This window comes from Chinchilla lanigera, unplaced genomic scaffold, assembly GCF_000276665.1.
Source record: "Chinchilla lanigera isolate Chin_1 unplaced genomic scaffold, ChiLan1.0 scaffold00033, whole genome shotgun sequence".
Taxonomy (NCBI): domain Eukaryota; kingdom Metazoa; phylum Chordata; class Mammalia; order Rodentia; family Chinchillidae; genus Chinchilla; species Chinchilla lanigera.
Window position 1 is genome coordinate 22,861,429 of NW_004955434.1, and position 12,398 is coordinate 22,873,826.

At 38.5% G+C, this 12,398-nt stretch overlaps 1 protein-coding gene across 1 annotated transcript in view; it reads right to left on the reverse strand.

Moving 5' to 3' along the window:
• Mllt3 (myeloid/lymphoid or mixed-lineage leukemia; translocated to, 3) overlaps positions 1-12,398 on the reverse strand; it is a gene marked incomplete at its 5' end in the record, with an annotated part of 279,146 nt that extends 266,748 nt beyond the window's left edge. Inside the window, 1 exon segment of the mRNA XM_005388737.2 lies at positions 12,108-12,398. Coding sequence (XP_005388794.1) covers positions 12,108-12,378 — 271 coding nt within the window.

Sequence of the window (12,398 nt, forward strand, 5' to 3'; positions counted from 1 at the left end):
TAGATAATAATATGTAAAACGATAACCATTGATAATTTCCTACCATTTTGTCTGTAATTTGCTAAGTCCCCCCTATTATTATGTTATCCTTCTTTTATTCTTTAAAATAAAAAAATAAAATAAAATAAAATAAAATATTTTTTGGTACTGCATTTTTTTACCTTTTCATTTTTTTCTGTCACAGGATTTTCACAATTTGTTAAAAGGAACTATTCTGGCCATTTCAAGTACTACAATCAATGATGCCCAAGTAAGACCAAAAAAAGAACCTCCATAGGAAAATATGTCAAGTAGCATTAACTACAATCTATTGTGGAGCCTTCAGAGCATAAGAGAACTCTCATCATCGGCTGCTCTATTTAAAATATCTGTATTTGTTTACTGCTGTGTAAAGTACAACCCTGGCTCTGATCAGTCACTGACAGCCCCCTTTACCAAGCTGGAATGGTAACTAGTTATTTTTTCCTCCGACCTAAAAGTTACACAGCATGTAGCAAATAAAGAATGGAAGGACACTTGCTTTACAAAACAAGTGCAATTACACACTGCAGTTAGTACATTTTATACCCTTAAATTATTACATGAAAGACACTGCAAGGATGATGAGTGCTTAAAGATTTGAGATACATTCTTCTGACCTGCTTACATGATGATATAGCTCCAAATCCTCAAATATTATTCTACTAGTAGCAGAAACACAGGTAGCTATCAACAAGTGATATTTCAGAAAAATAAATTAAGTAACACAAGTTTACTACTGCGCTACTTAAGTTTGGCCTACATTACATAAAATAAAAAAATAAATCGGTCAACATGAAAAACCAATGACCCTATGACACAGTCAGGACCAAGTTTAAGAGAGAACTTTTAAGTAATACCAAGCTCCTGAGTTCTTGCACAGCTCCCATCTATAGACTGGTTATTGTATTGGTAGTAGTTGGTGGTTATTATAAATGACAACAATCTGAACAAAATTTAACCTTGCATAACCAAAATTTAATCTATTTGATGAATTGTTTACCTCACTTCACTGACCAATATAATCCAATATTGAGTAAGAAGTTAAATTTAATACTACATATCCATCGCCTAGTATGACAATCAATATATAGCTAATATTTAATAAATGGTAATTGTTTTAATGTTACACAAACATTAATCAAAATGTATTATCTTTTTAAAACTTAAGGAAAAGTAGTATCTCAGAGGTGAAAATCCCACAGAGCATATCCAACTCCAACATCTTCTCTACAATCAAGGCCAAGGCCTGCCTGCTTCACTGCTAAACAGTGCTCCTGTCAGTTACTGAAATGCATCTGACTTGCTTTTAAAGCCAAAAGGCACCTGTATTTCACGGAATAGGTAGTTTAAAAAAAGAAAAGAGATGGTCAAATCCTTCAAATTTATGTCTAGCTTCTTTAAAAAGCATCCAAAGTAGATGAAGAAAGAATAAAGAAAAATAATGGGGTGGGGGGTTCACCCTAGTCTAGCACAAAAGCCATTTGGAATATACAACTCTGAGTGCACATGATGTTTCCTGATAAATTCAACTGTTAGTTATGTTCACATAAAGCCAATTCTTACAAGTAGAGAAGAAAAGTGTCAGACCAGTTAGTAAGATGGCAGTACCATCGGGGTGGCAATGGTAGCTAAAAATTAGGGATTCTAAAACCCTTTTTGGGGGGCCAGGGATATAGCTCAGCAGCATAGCGCCTGCCTGGCAAGCTCAAGGTCCTGAGTTCAATTCCCCATACCAAAAATAAAAACCTTTTTTCTGACTTGTAATATCTGCCTTTGTTACATTGTTGCTAAATTTTCCAGTGTCTCTGTACTAATCTGATAAAGGTAACAGTATTATCTACAATGATACAGAGTTCCCATCTTGTCTGATCTGTAACTCTAATGCAACATAAGAGAAACAAATAGACAAGGAGAGGGAAGTACAGGACTGACAGAAGCAACTAACAGATTAGACCTGCTGCCCCACTGCTCCACGTGAGCAGCTTCCTGCCTGCAAGTTACTACACTGCACATACACAGCAAAAGTCATACAACAAGCAAAGTATGACAATCTCAAGCTGTGTCAACATTTACATAACCTATCCCATTAAAAGCAACTAAATCTTAATAGCCCTAACTCCATTTTTCACGGAGCCACTATAATTACTTATAATAAAAGGAATAAGAGAAAGAAATGAAAGGAGGGAAACATTTTGGTAAAAGAAAGTGTTTCAGTACTAAGAAAACTTTCATTATTCTGCAATGTATATTAATGAAGCATTCTGGATAAAAGATATAGATGACACAAGGTTTAAATGTTTAACAAAAGGAATAAAGACCAGGAGTCTCTTCTCAATTCTATCCCTGGAGGGAGAGGAAATGCGATATAAAAACCTGCAAAACTTTAAAAGCATCAAACTAAATTTATATCCAGAACCATTAAGATGCAAGTAATCTCCCTACTCTCTAGGTCACTGTTGTTAACATTTTGGGACACCGTTAAGGTATATTTGGGCCGGGGAGTAGTGCCACACACTTGTAATCCTGATACTCGGGAGGCTGAGGCAGGAGGATTGCTACAAGTTTGAGGCCAGCCTGGGCTACAAAGTGAGCTCAAAGCCAGCCTGAACTGCATAACAAGACCCTGTCTCAAAAAGACAAAAAAAAGGGGCTGAGGATTTAGCTCAGCAGCAAAAGCGCCTGCCTGGCAAGTGCAAGGTTGTGAGTTCGGTTCCCGGTACCGGAGGAAAAAAAAAAAAAAAAAAAAAAAAAAAAGAAGAATGTTATAGATGGTAATAAAAAAAAAAAAATTATATATATTTGTTTTTTTAAATCAATATGCATGCTGGGGATGTAGCTCAGCAGCATAGCACCTGCCTGGCAAGCACAAGGTCATGAATTCGATTCCTGGTACCCCCCCTCCCCAAAAAAATTCAATATGTACAAAACATTCGGCCTGGTACTGACAGGACAGAAAGTAACTGATGGATTCTACTGGAAGAAAAAAAAAAATCTAGTTTTGACAAAATTAAATATTTTAAACAGAGAAAGAATATATCTGGCTCTGAGAATATCAATTTTCAAACATAGGTAATAACTTTAAACTCAACTAATCATCCTCATAATCATTAATGAAGGTTAATTTCAGTAAATCAACCTTACGATCAGAAGGAAAGGAAAACTACAGCTTGCTGGGGTTTTTTTGTTTTTGTTTTTGTTTTTGTTTTTGTTTTTGTTTTTGAGACAGGGTCTCGCTATGCACTTCAGGCTGGCCTTGAGCTCACTTTGTAGTCCAGGCTGGTCTCCAACTCACAATGATCTTCCTGCCTCAGCCTCCCAAATGCTGCAATTACAGGCATGCACATCATGCCCGGCACTATAGCTTTCTTTAATTTTCAAAAAAAAAAAAAATGAGTACACTGGTTTTATCCAAAACGTTAATTATTAACTGCTGCATAACAACTAAACGAAACTCAACTGTTGACCTTATCTTTTAAAAATTTCAGTAACAGCAGATTTTTTCAGGCCTCAACCACTGCAAATTCACCAGATTTAAGTTAAAAGGATTATGCAGTACAACACTGTATTTTAAAACCAAGCTCAGTACCCTTCATGAACTGAAATCCCTCCATAGGGCAAGGTGAGGCAGAACACCACGTGGTAACTACCAGGCAGCAACAATGTTCTGCAGCGATTTAATCTCAAAGGAATATCTTAAATTAATCCATAACATTAATTTGATATTGCCTGAAAAATAGTTACAGAACTTTTTCCTTTAAAATGGCATTTACCATGGTTATTTCCACTTACTTAAACCATAGATCATGGCCACAAAAGCAGTTACTGTTGAACACCCTGCTAATACAAGTAAGTACTCAATGCAGTATTGTAAAAGCAAACACTGGCCAATGTTTATTACTAGTTATCTCTGCCCAGGCACAATTGTGACTCACTGTGTCTACATGCAAGATCCCTCCACATTTTTGGGCTTCCGATTAAAAGTAAAACAAGAGAATAAACAAACATGAATCTCAATTGTCCTTTCAGCTGTACAGCAAACACACAAGCACACAGAAGGCCAGGGAGCCTCCTCCTCTCACTCGCCTCTCCCCAGGTCTTCCACCCATACCCTGCAAGTGTGAATCTGTGGTAAGCAAATTACCAGGCCTATCAGCTGCATTCTTTTCCTTGCCTTTTTGAGACAGGGTTTCACCATGCAGTTCAGGCTGGCCTTGAACTCACTCTGTAGGCCAGGCGGGCCTCAAACTCAGTGATCCTCCTGCCTCAGCCTCCCATCTCAGCATCCTGAGTGCTGGGATTACAGGCGTGCACCACCACGCCGGGCTCAACTGCATTCTTAAACAAGACTGTAAGACAAAATAAAACAGCAATTTAACAAAATTTAAAATGTTCATATGGCAAACAGACCCATAAATTAGGCTACAAGAAAAACAAGGAACTTTTTCGACACACAAAAAACAAAGGATTAACATTTACAAACAAGACAAAGATGAACACGCCACTATTGTTTTAAAAAGAAATAGGATGTAAAAAGAAGTCAATAAAAAGAAATCTAAATGACCAATAAAGGGGCTGGGGGTTTAGCTCAGCGGCAAAGCACCTGCCTGGCAAGCGCAAGGTCATGAGTTAGGTTCCCGGTACCGGAGAAAAACCAAAAAAAAAAAAAAGACCAATAAATATATAAGTGCTGAAAGTGCTTCCTACCAGGCACCAGAGAAATACAAAGAAAACAAAACAAAACCAAAAAAAATGTTTCAACTAAATAAGAAATATTAAAATGGCTAGTATTGGCTAAGATGTAGAGAAAAATGGTCCTTACTTCCTGACAGAGCATAAACTGTCAGAGCTACTTTGTAGAACAACCTGACAATGTCTACTACAAAGGAAAATGCACATGTCTACAACCCAATGACTCCAATTCTAGGCCTGTGTCCAGACTTATTCATTTGCACAAGGAAATGTACAAAGAGGCTCACTACCCAGCAGAGAAAGCAACCTACGTATTTCCTTATAGGGGAACCGAAAAGTAAACTACAGATTATATCTGATGATGAACTACTAAGAGGAGACTAGATGAACTGACTCTACAGAGGAGACACGAATAGGTTCAAAAACAGTAGGTTTAAAACTGATGCAAAATCATTCATTCATGAAAATGTTCTGTATTAAGCAGTAGCAATGACTGTATAATCTCATTAATATACTAAAAACTATTGAATTGTACACCTTAAAGTGGTGAATTTTAGGGTGCATGAAATATGTCAATCAAAAAACTTGCCCACCCAGTATGATACCCTTCATGTTGCTTTCAAAATACAATATACTTTTATTTGTAAGCAATATAAATACACAAATGAAGATAAATAGATGAAAGGATAAAATACCAGAATAAAAGGTGGGAAAGCATTTAAGAACTGTATTAGCTACATTAGCAATGGTTAATCCTTTAAAATCAAAGATTCAGGGGTGGGGGTATAGCTCAGTGGTAGAGTTCATGAGACCCAGAGTTAAATCCCCACACAATATGCATCCACGCACACACACACACACACACACACACACATCCACGCACACACACAAAAGGAATCAAATATGATAAAATAAACACTGGTTTACTCTTGGAAGTGGGGATTTTATTGTTTGCTATAATACTACTTATATTTTCCTACAGTTTCCTTTTTTGTTTGTCTGTTTTTGAGAAATAAAACAAAGCAGCCATGAATTACGAAGGGCACAAACAGGCACATTACGAAAGACAAACAGTAAAAAGCACATACATGTATGAAAAAACATGTAGCACTACTGATCAAATAAATGCAAATTAAAATGAGGTATTTTTATAAACATTTCCAGTACTGGCACCATGTGAAGAAATAGGCAGTACTCTAAGCCCCATGTAAGTATAAATAGGAAAGCTTATACTTTTGGGGGTTAACACATATAAAAATTTTAAATATGTATACATTTTGATTCAACTACTTTCCTGGCAGAAAAGTCCAGCGAAGGACAATAAATCTATACTATATATAATAGTATTAAATTAGCAATGTAAAACACAATATTCCATGAAGGCAGGAATATTCATCTGCACTTTATTCCTAGCACCAGGAAGTATGCTTAGCACACAGCAGGAACTCCAAAAACACTTGAATGAATTAATGTTAATTATTAATATCTACGTGTACATAGGGATAGATGGATAGAGATATATCTACCAAAATATTAACTCCAGATATCTATGAAAATCTGCAAATACATTCTTCTATATTTCTATGGTTTGACTTTTCTACAATGCACATATATCTATAAATTAGAAAAAGGCATGACTTGCATTTGCATGTAAAAAAGGAATGAGTTCTTCATACAACTGTACAACGATGTCATGTAATTTGCCAAATTCCAAGACACCTCTTTTGAAGACTTAAACCACTAAGAGATTTTAAAAGAGAAAGAAAATTTTTCTATCTTCGAAATGTAAAGGTTACATTAAGTAATGAGGATCATTTGTATCAGACGATCAGAAAAAGGGAAAGGGGGTCAACACTGGTCCATAGAGGGCTCACTGAAAGGAAATGTCAAAACTCCAAGAAAAAGAAAAAATGATCAGGACACAATTATCAACCCAATTTATTCTTCTTCCCTGTTTATACCACAGGAGTTCTACATAAAACCACCTAAAATAATGGATCTAAATGACCTCTGAATACCATGGTATAATATACTACAAAAAGGTCAGTGACATTATAAAACATATCCAGTGAAATATCCACTTTATCCTTTTTCTGAAAAAAGCGTTAGATAATTGTTACACTGGAATATAACGAGGCAAGTACATTGGAGTGCCCATCTTTTCTTTTTCTGTTAAATGAGAGTTTCTTAACAATAATAATAATCACAAGCTGGGCGTGGTGTTGTATGCCTATAATCCCAGCACTCGGGAGACTGAGGCTGGAGGATCTCGTTGCAAGTTCGAGCCCTGCCTGAGCTACAAAGTGAGCTCAAGGCCAGCCTGAACTGCACAGTGAGACCCTGTCTCAAAAAGACAAAAAAAATTTAAAAAAAACATACACACAAAAATAATAACCACTTAAATATATATATCAGTTTCCATGTGCATATTGTGCAACTCTGTCAGATTAGACGCTGAATACTGCATATCAGTGGTTCTCAGAGTGCAGTCCGGGAATTTGTGTCCTCAAAACCTGTCCAGGTGACTGGCAAACTTAAAACTAACTTTGCTAACTCTTAAGATATGCCTATTCATTCTTCCTCTCACTACCTTCGCTTTCTAGAGGGTACAGAACGTGAGAACACAACCGTCTAAGTACAAAAGCAGGTAAGAGGATCCGCTGTCTTCTATTAAGCCAGACATTAAAGACACTAATTTTTGTTGTTTTAAAAAACTATTTCTCATATAAAAAGATATTTATATGTTAATAGAAATGGGTTATTTTTAATCTTTAAACAAATTACTGTCTAAAATATCTTATTTTTAACACAAAAGTTAATAGGTAAACATTTACACGGAAAAGCTCTTTCGAGTCTTAGATTTGTAACAGTGTAAATAAAGGGGCAATAAATCCAATGAGTTTGGAAATAAATGTTTCATATTGTGTGCAACTTATGACGTTGCAGTTCTATCACTATTCTCATAACAACTGAGAAGAAAACAGACACAGAAATAATTTGCACAAGATTACCCAAGGAGTCTCTAAAACAGCCTTTGACCCCCTCTTGGGTAAGCAACAGTATCTACCCAAGACCATCAGACAGTTAAAGACCACTCGTATATTCACACGTTAGTATCTGCTTAAAAAGCAATATTCTACACAGATCTGTATTCTTTGTCTTTCAGTCTCAGAAAGTACTATGTCCATTGCAATGTTTTAAATATATGGAATTAACTTTCCTCCAAATCAAACACTACAAAAATAAAATCCCAGCTGGATATGTTGGACATGCCTGTAATCCCAGCACTCTGTGAGACACAGGCAGAGAATGGTCAGTTTCAGCCCAGTCCAGGCAGCTTCGCAAGAGCCCATCTCAAAATACAAAATAAAAAAGAGCTGGAGATACAGCTCTGTATAATGACCCTGGGTGCAAGCCCCCATGCCACGAAAAATAGAAAGTGTTTAATGAAATCCCATCACCACCAATAGCACAAGCACCCAAGAAGAAAACCACTGGTAAGAGTTTGGTGCTCGTTTACCTAGAATTTACTTGTACACACAGGCATACATACTTTTATTTTTTCAGAGCCGGGGATATAGCTCAGTGGTTGTGAGTTCAATGCCTCATACCAAAAAAAAAAAAAAAAAAAAAAAACTTTTTATTTTTTCATCTGGATAAGGCCATTTGTGAAATGGAGTCACATGAATTTAACAACTTGTCTTATTTTACTTAATACCTTTTTAAGAATTTCCTGCAACTACAAATAGATTTACCACTTTTTACAGATCATTTAACTACACCCAACTGAAGTCTCCTATATGACTTACTTGCAAATTTTTTTTACTACAAAAAAAGTGCCAAGAAATATGCTGAAATTTGTTTGTGAAGTCATAGCTGCCAAAAATTCCTAGAAGTAAACTTGCTGTAAAGGATATAAACATTAAAAATCTTCATAGATTTTCCCAAATGTCCTCCAAAATGCCAATGCCCAATTTACATTCTAGGCAACTCCATAAACGATTTCCTCCACTAATGCAGCTTTTAAGTGCCTTAGGAAATTATATTTTGTGTTGCCTCAAAATGACAAGAAAGACTGTTCTCACTTGTCATCTTAATTCCAATCAACACCCTATACAAATAGCACTCACCATCTCTATTTTTTCCTTATACCTTTTAAATGCCCCAGAAGACAAAATAAACCAGGTACACACAAACCTTTAAATACCAACCCCTTGAATTTTAGGTGTCTAGATAAAAAGTTATCCAAATTATTTCAGAAGACACAAATCAGAACTGTGCAAAATAAAGTGAGGCTCACACACTTAAAGCGAAGTTGTCAGCATGGATTTATTATGCTTTATCTGCCCACTCAAAGGACTAAAGGCTACAAATAAAAAGCTATTAAATCATACCAGTGACCAAACTAGCTTACATAAAATAATAAGCAGATTTCATACCATAAATGTCAATGAAACAGACTGCACTAGTAAGAATGGCTGTAATTGCAAAGTTCACTGAAATTCATGTCAGATTGAAAATGAAAACATTAATATTTTAAAGGAAATGTTTTGAATGTGACTATTCATTTTAGTCTCATGAGATTAGTATAAAGCTTTGATGTTAATAAATAAAATAAAGTCTTTTCTTGAAAGTAGATCATTTAAAAATTCATCAAACTCTGACCTGCCTTTTCTGTATTGGTTAACGGGTATACACATCACTATTTCTCCAAAATCTCTTTCTCTAGGACTTTATAACAGTAGTTTTAAATTGAAGACTTCACACACATCTTTGTGACAGACCTATTAATTCAAATTCTATCAGTTCAGTTCTGAGATGATATATATAATTCGTATTCAGCAACAAGTTGAAATACTGTAATTCCTTCCTCGACAAGTTCTCATTCTATTATTGCAAAGTAACCTGAAAATCAATTTGCCCTCCTAAAACAAAGATTTATAATACCAGATTCATCCCCCTCCTGGCTCAGTTCTAAGGTCCATCTGTGCCTATCAGCTATTGTACATAGTGAGACTGACTTAACTCATCATTGTAATAACTATGTACAGTTTAGAGCATGAGCAATTCTTTCAAATACACTCAGATTTTCCCTCAAATTCATTTTTGTAGTTTCTCCCATTTCACATGGGTGAAATTGTATTCTATCACTTACAAATCCAAAACATCACAAAACACTGCGCCTTAAGAGTTACTACCAGAAGTGGCTTCAGAAATGCCTGGCATTCTTATTCTGCATTTATTTATCATTTTGAAAGACTTCATAAGCAGAATAGCAAGCACCAGGATTAAATGGCACGTGTGGTGTTGCCTGAACTTATAACTATTCCCAATGAGCAGAGAAACCTCCTCTTGCAATCTGAATCATGTGTAATTACAGTATGACAAGGTCTCTCCTGGGCGATGTAAGCTGGCATTTTTCCCAGGACTTGTCACATCATGGGAACCACACATACAAATAAAAACCCAAAAATAAACACTTTAAAACAATGGCTTCTAAACTGCATAAAGAAACTCCTCACTTAAGAATAAAAATTGTAGAGACCAAGGAACAGGCACCCTTCACAAAAGAGGTCTGCGAAGACCTCCCTGTTACCAAAGTGCTCACCACACCCAGCAACAACTCCCACATTTGGGTCATGCGGGCAGCATCCTCACGCTGCCTCAGGCTGCACAGAAAATCATTAAGTACAGGAAATAAAGGGAAACCTCACCACACACACACTCACTGAAGCAGAGGAATACTGGTCAAATGCAGAAGAGGCTGATCATCTTTAACTTCATAATGCCAATTTGTTGATTGTTAGGTGCCTAAACTAAGTTACCTTAAGAGACCTGATTTTCTAATATAGTAAACACTGCTTTTTGTTAAGTGCGTTTTACCTTGAAGAGAATAGCAGCCAAGTAGCAGTAAGTGTGTATGCCAAGGATCTTAGAAGGTGGTTGGTTTCTTTTGTTTAAATTCCTCTGCAATGGCTCTACAGACACAGGGAAAAGATTCCAAGAAGCACCATATCCAGTCTCCCACAGCGACAGCAACTTGACAATGCTCCTCCTTATCACAGCCATCCCAATCCATATTTTGATATAAAATACTAAGTATGAAATGTTATTTCCTGTAAGCCAGGCAGGCATACTCCCAACTTCTATTTGGAGCTGGCTGCATTTATTAACCATCCAACAAAGCCCATCAAATTCAACTGTTTAAGTTTTCAAGAGGTGCTACAAACCAAACGACTAACGGCACAAAAAACACAATCCTACTTCCCGTTAGGAGCACTGCAAAGCACCGACACGAACTCCGACCCCTCCTTTCTTTATTCATCCCCTGAATGTTCGATACTTTCCACATAGCTCCAAGCAGAATGAATTTATTATGATGCTCCTCTAAGAAACTGCAGGAGTTCTAGATGCCAATAAAGATTATGGATCAAATGGAAGATAACTACTAACCATTGTGTCAACTTAGATAAATAAACCTGCTCACAAACAAAGCACCTTATTGTATTTGTACTGTTACCTCCCCTAATCCAACTAAAACAACCAGACAGCAGCTTTCCAGAAGCTGAAAGCAACTGAAACAAAGATTACTCAAACCCCTTTAGATTTCTCTTTAAAATGACAACCCTCTTCTCTTTTCCAAAGCTGTCCTACTCTTTACGGAAAATGTTTCCGACTGCAGAAGCTCAGCAAGACTGTGCAAACTAGACTCCCGGGCTAAGAACAAGGTGGGGAAGGACAGAAGACACGGGCAACACACATCATTTCTCTGAAACTTGGCTTGCAATCTCTGAAGAACCCTCTCCCTGCGGATCGCATCTAGCAGACACTTCACAGGGCCGCTCAAAATCCCAGCAGCAGTCCCGCTCCATGGGGGAAAGAGGGCGGGAGGAACCAGCCCTCCAACTGAAACCCAGGCCGAGGTGGGGTGTGACGGGTCAGCGCCTCACCTCCCGAGAGAAGTCTTCGGCAACGGGGGTTCAGTGCTCCACACACAGAGGGGAAGGCAGACAAGACCCTAAAGAGAATCAACTTCTCAAGATGGAACAGTAACTACAGCCGATCAACACAGGTAGATTCCCGTTTCTCTAGGGGCGAAAAGGGGTAAACGGCTTATTCCCTACAGTCCCCGAACCTCCAAACCCAACGGCTAATTACACCTTCCCCCAGAGCCGCGCTAAGGCGGAGAGCCCCCGAGGGCTGGCCGGGGACGGACACGCGACGCCTGACAGTCCTTTGCGACAGTCCTTTCTCGCGGGGACCTTCCCTCTCCCGAAGTCGCCCCCGCGCAGGGGGCGGCCGGGGCCGGAGCGGCGCAGGGCAAGGGGCGCGGGCCGCGCCGTCCGCTCGCCGGGCAAAGGCAGGCTGTGCGCGCCGCTCTCGCACCGGAACCCTACCTCTTTTCGGCCTGGGAAAGCTTTCGTGCAAGTGGAAGACGACCTTCTCCACGAAGTGCTGTATGTTGCTGTGCTCCGGGCCGCGCACGAACACCATCCAGTCGTGCGTGAAGCCCTCCACGGTGGGCTTCTTCCTCACCTGGGCGCGGTGCCCCAGCTCCAGCTTCACCTGCACGGCACACTGCGGGCGGGGAGACAGCCGTGAACAGCAGGAAGGCGGCCGCGCCGCCGAACCTCGCGCCTGACGTTTTCTCCTCCTCGAAGCGCGCATGAAAGGGGCCGGCGGCGCCC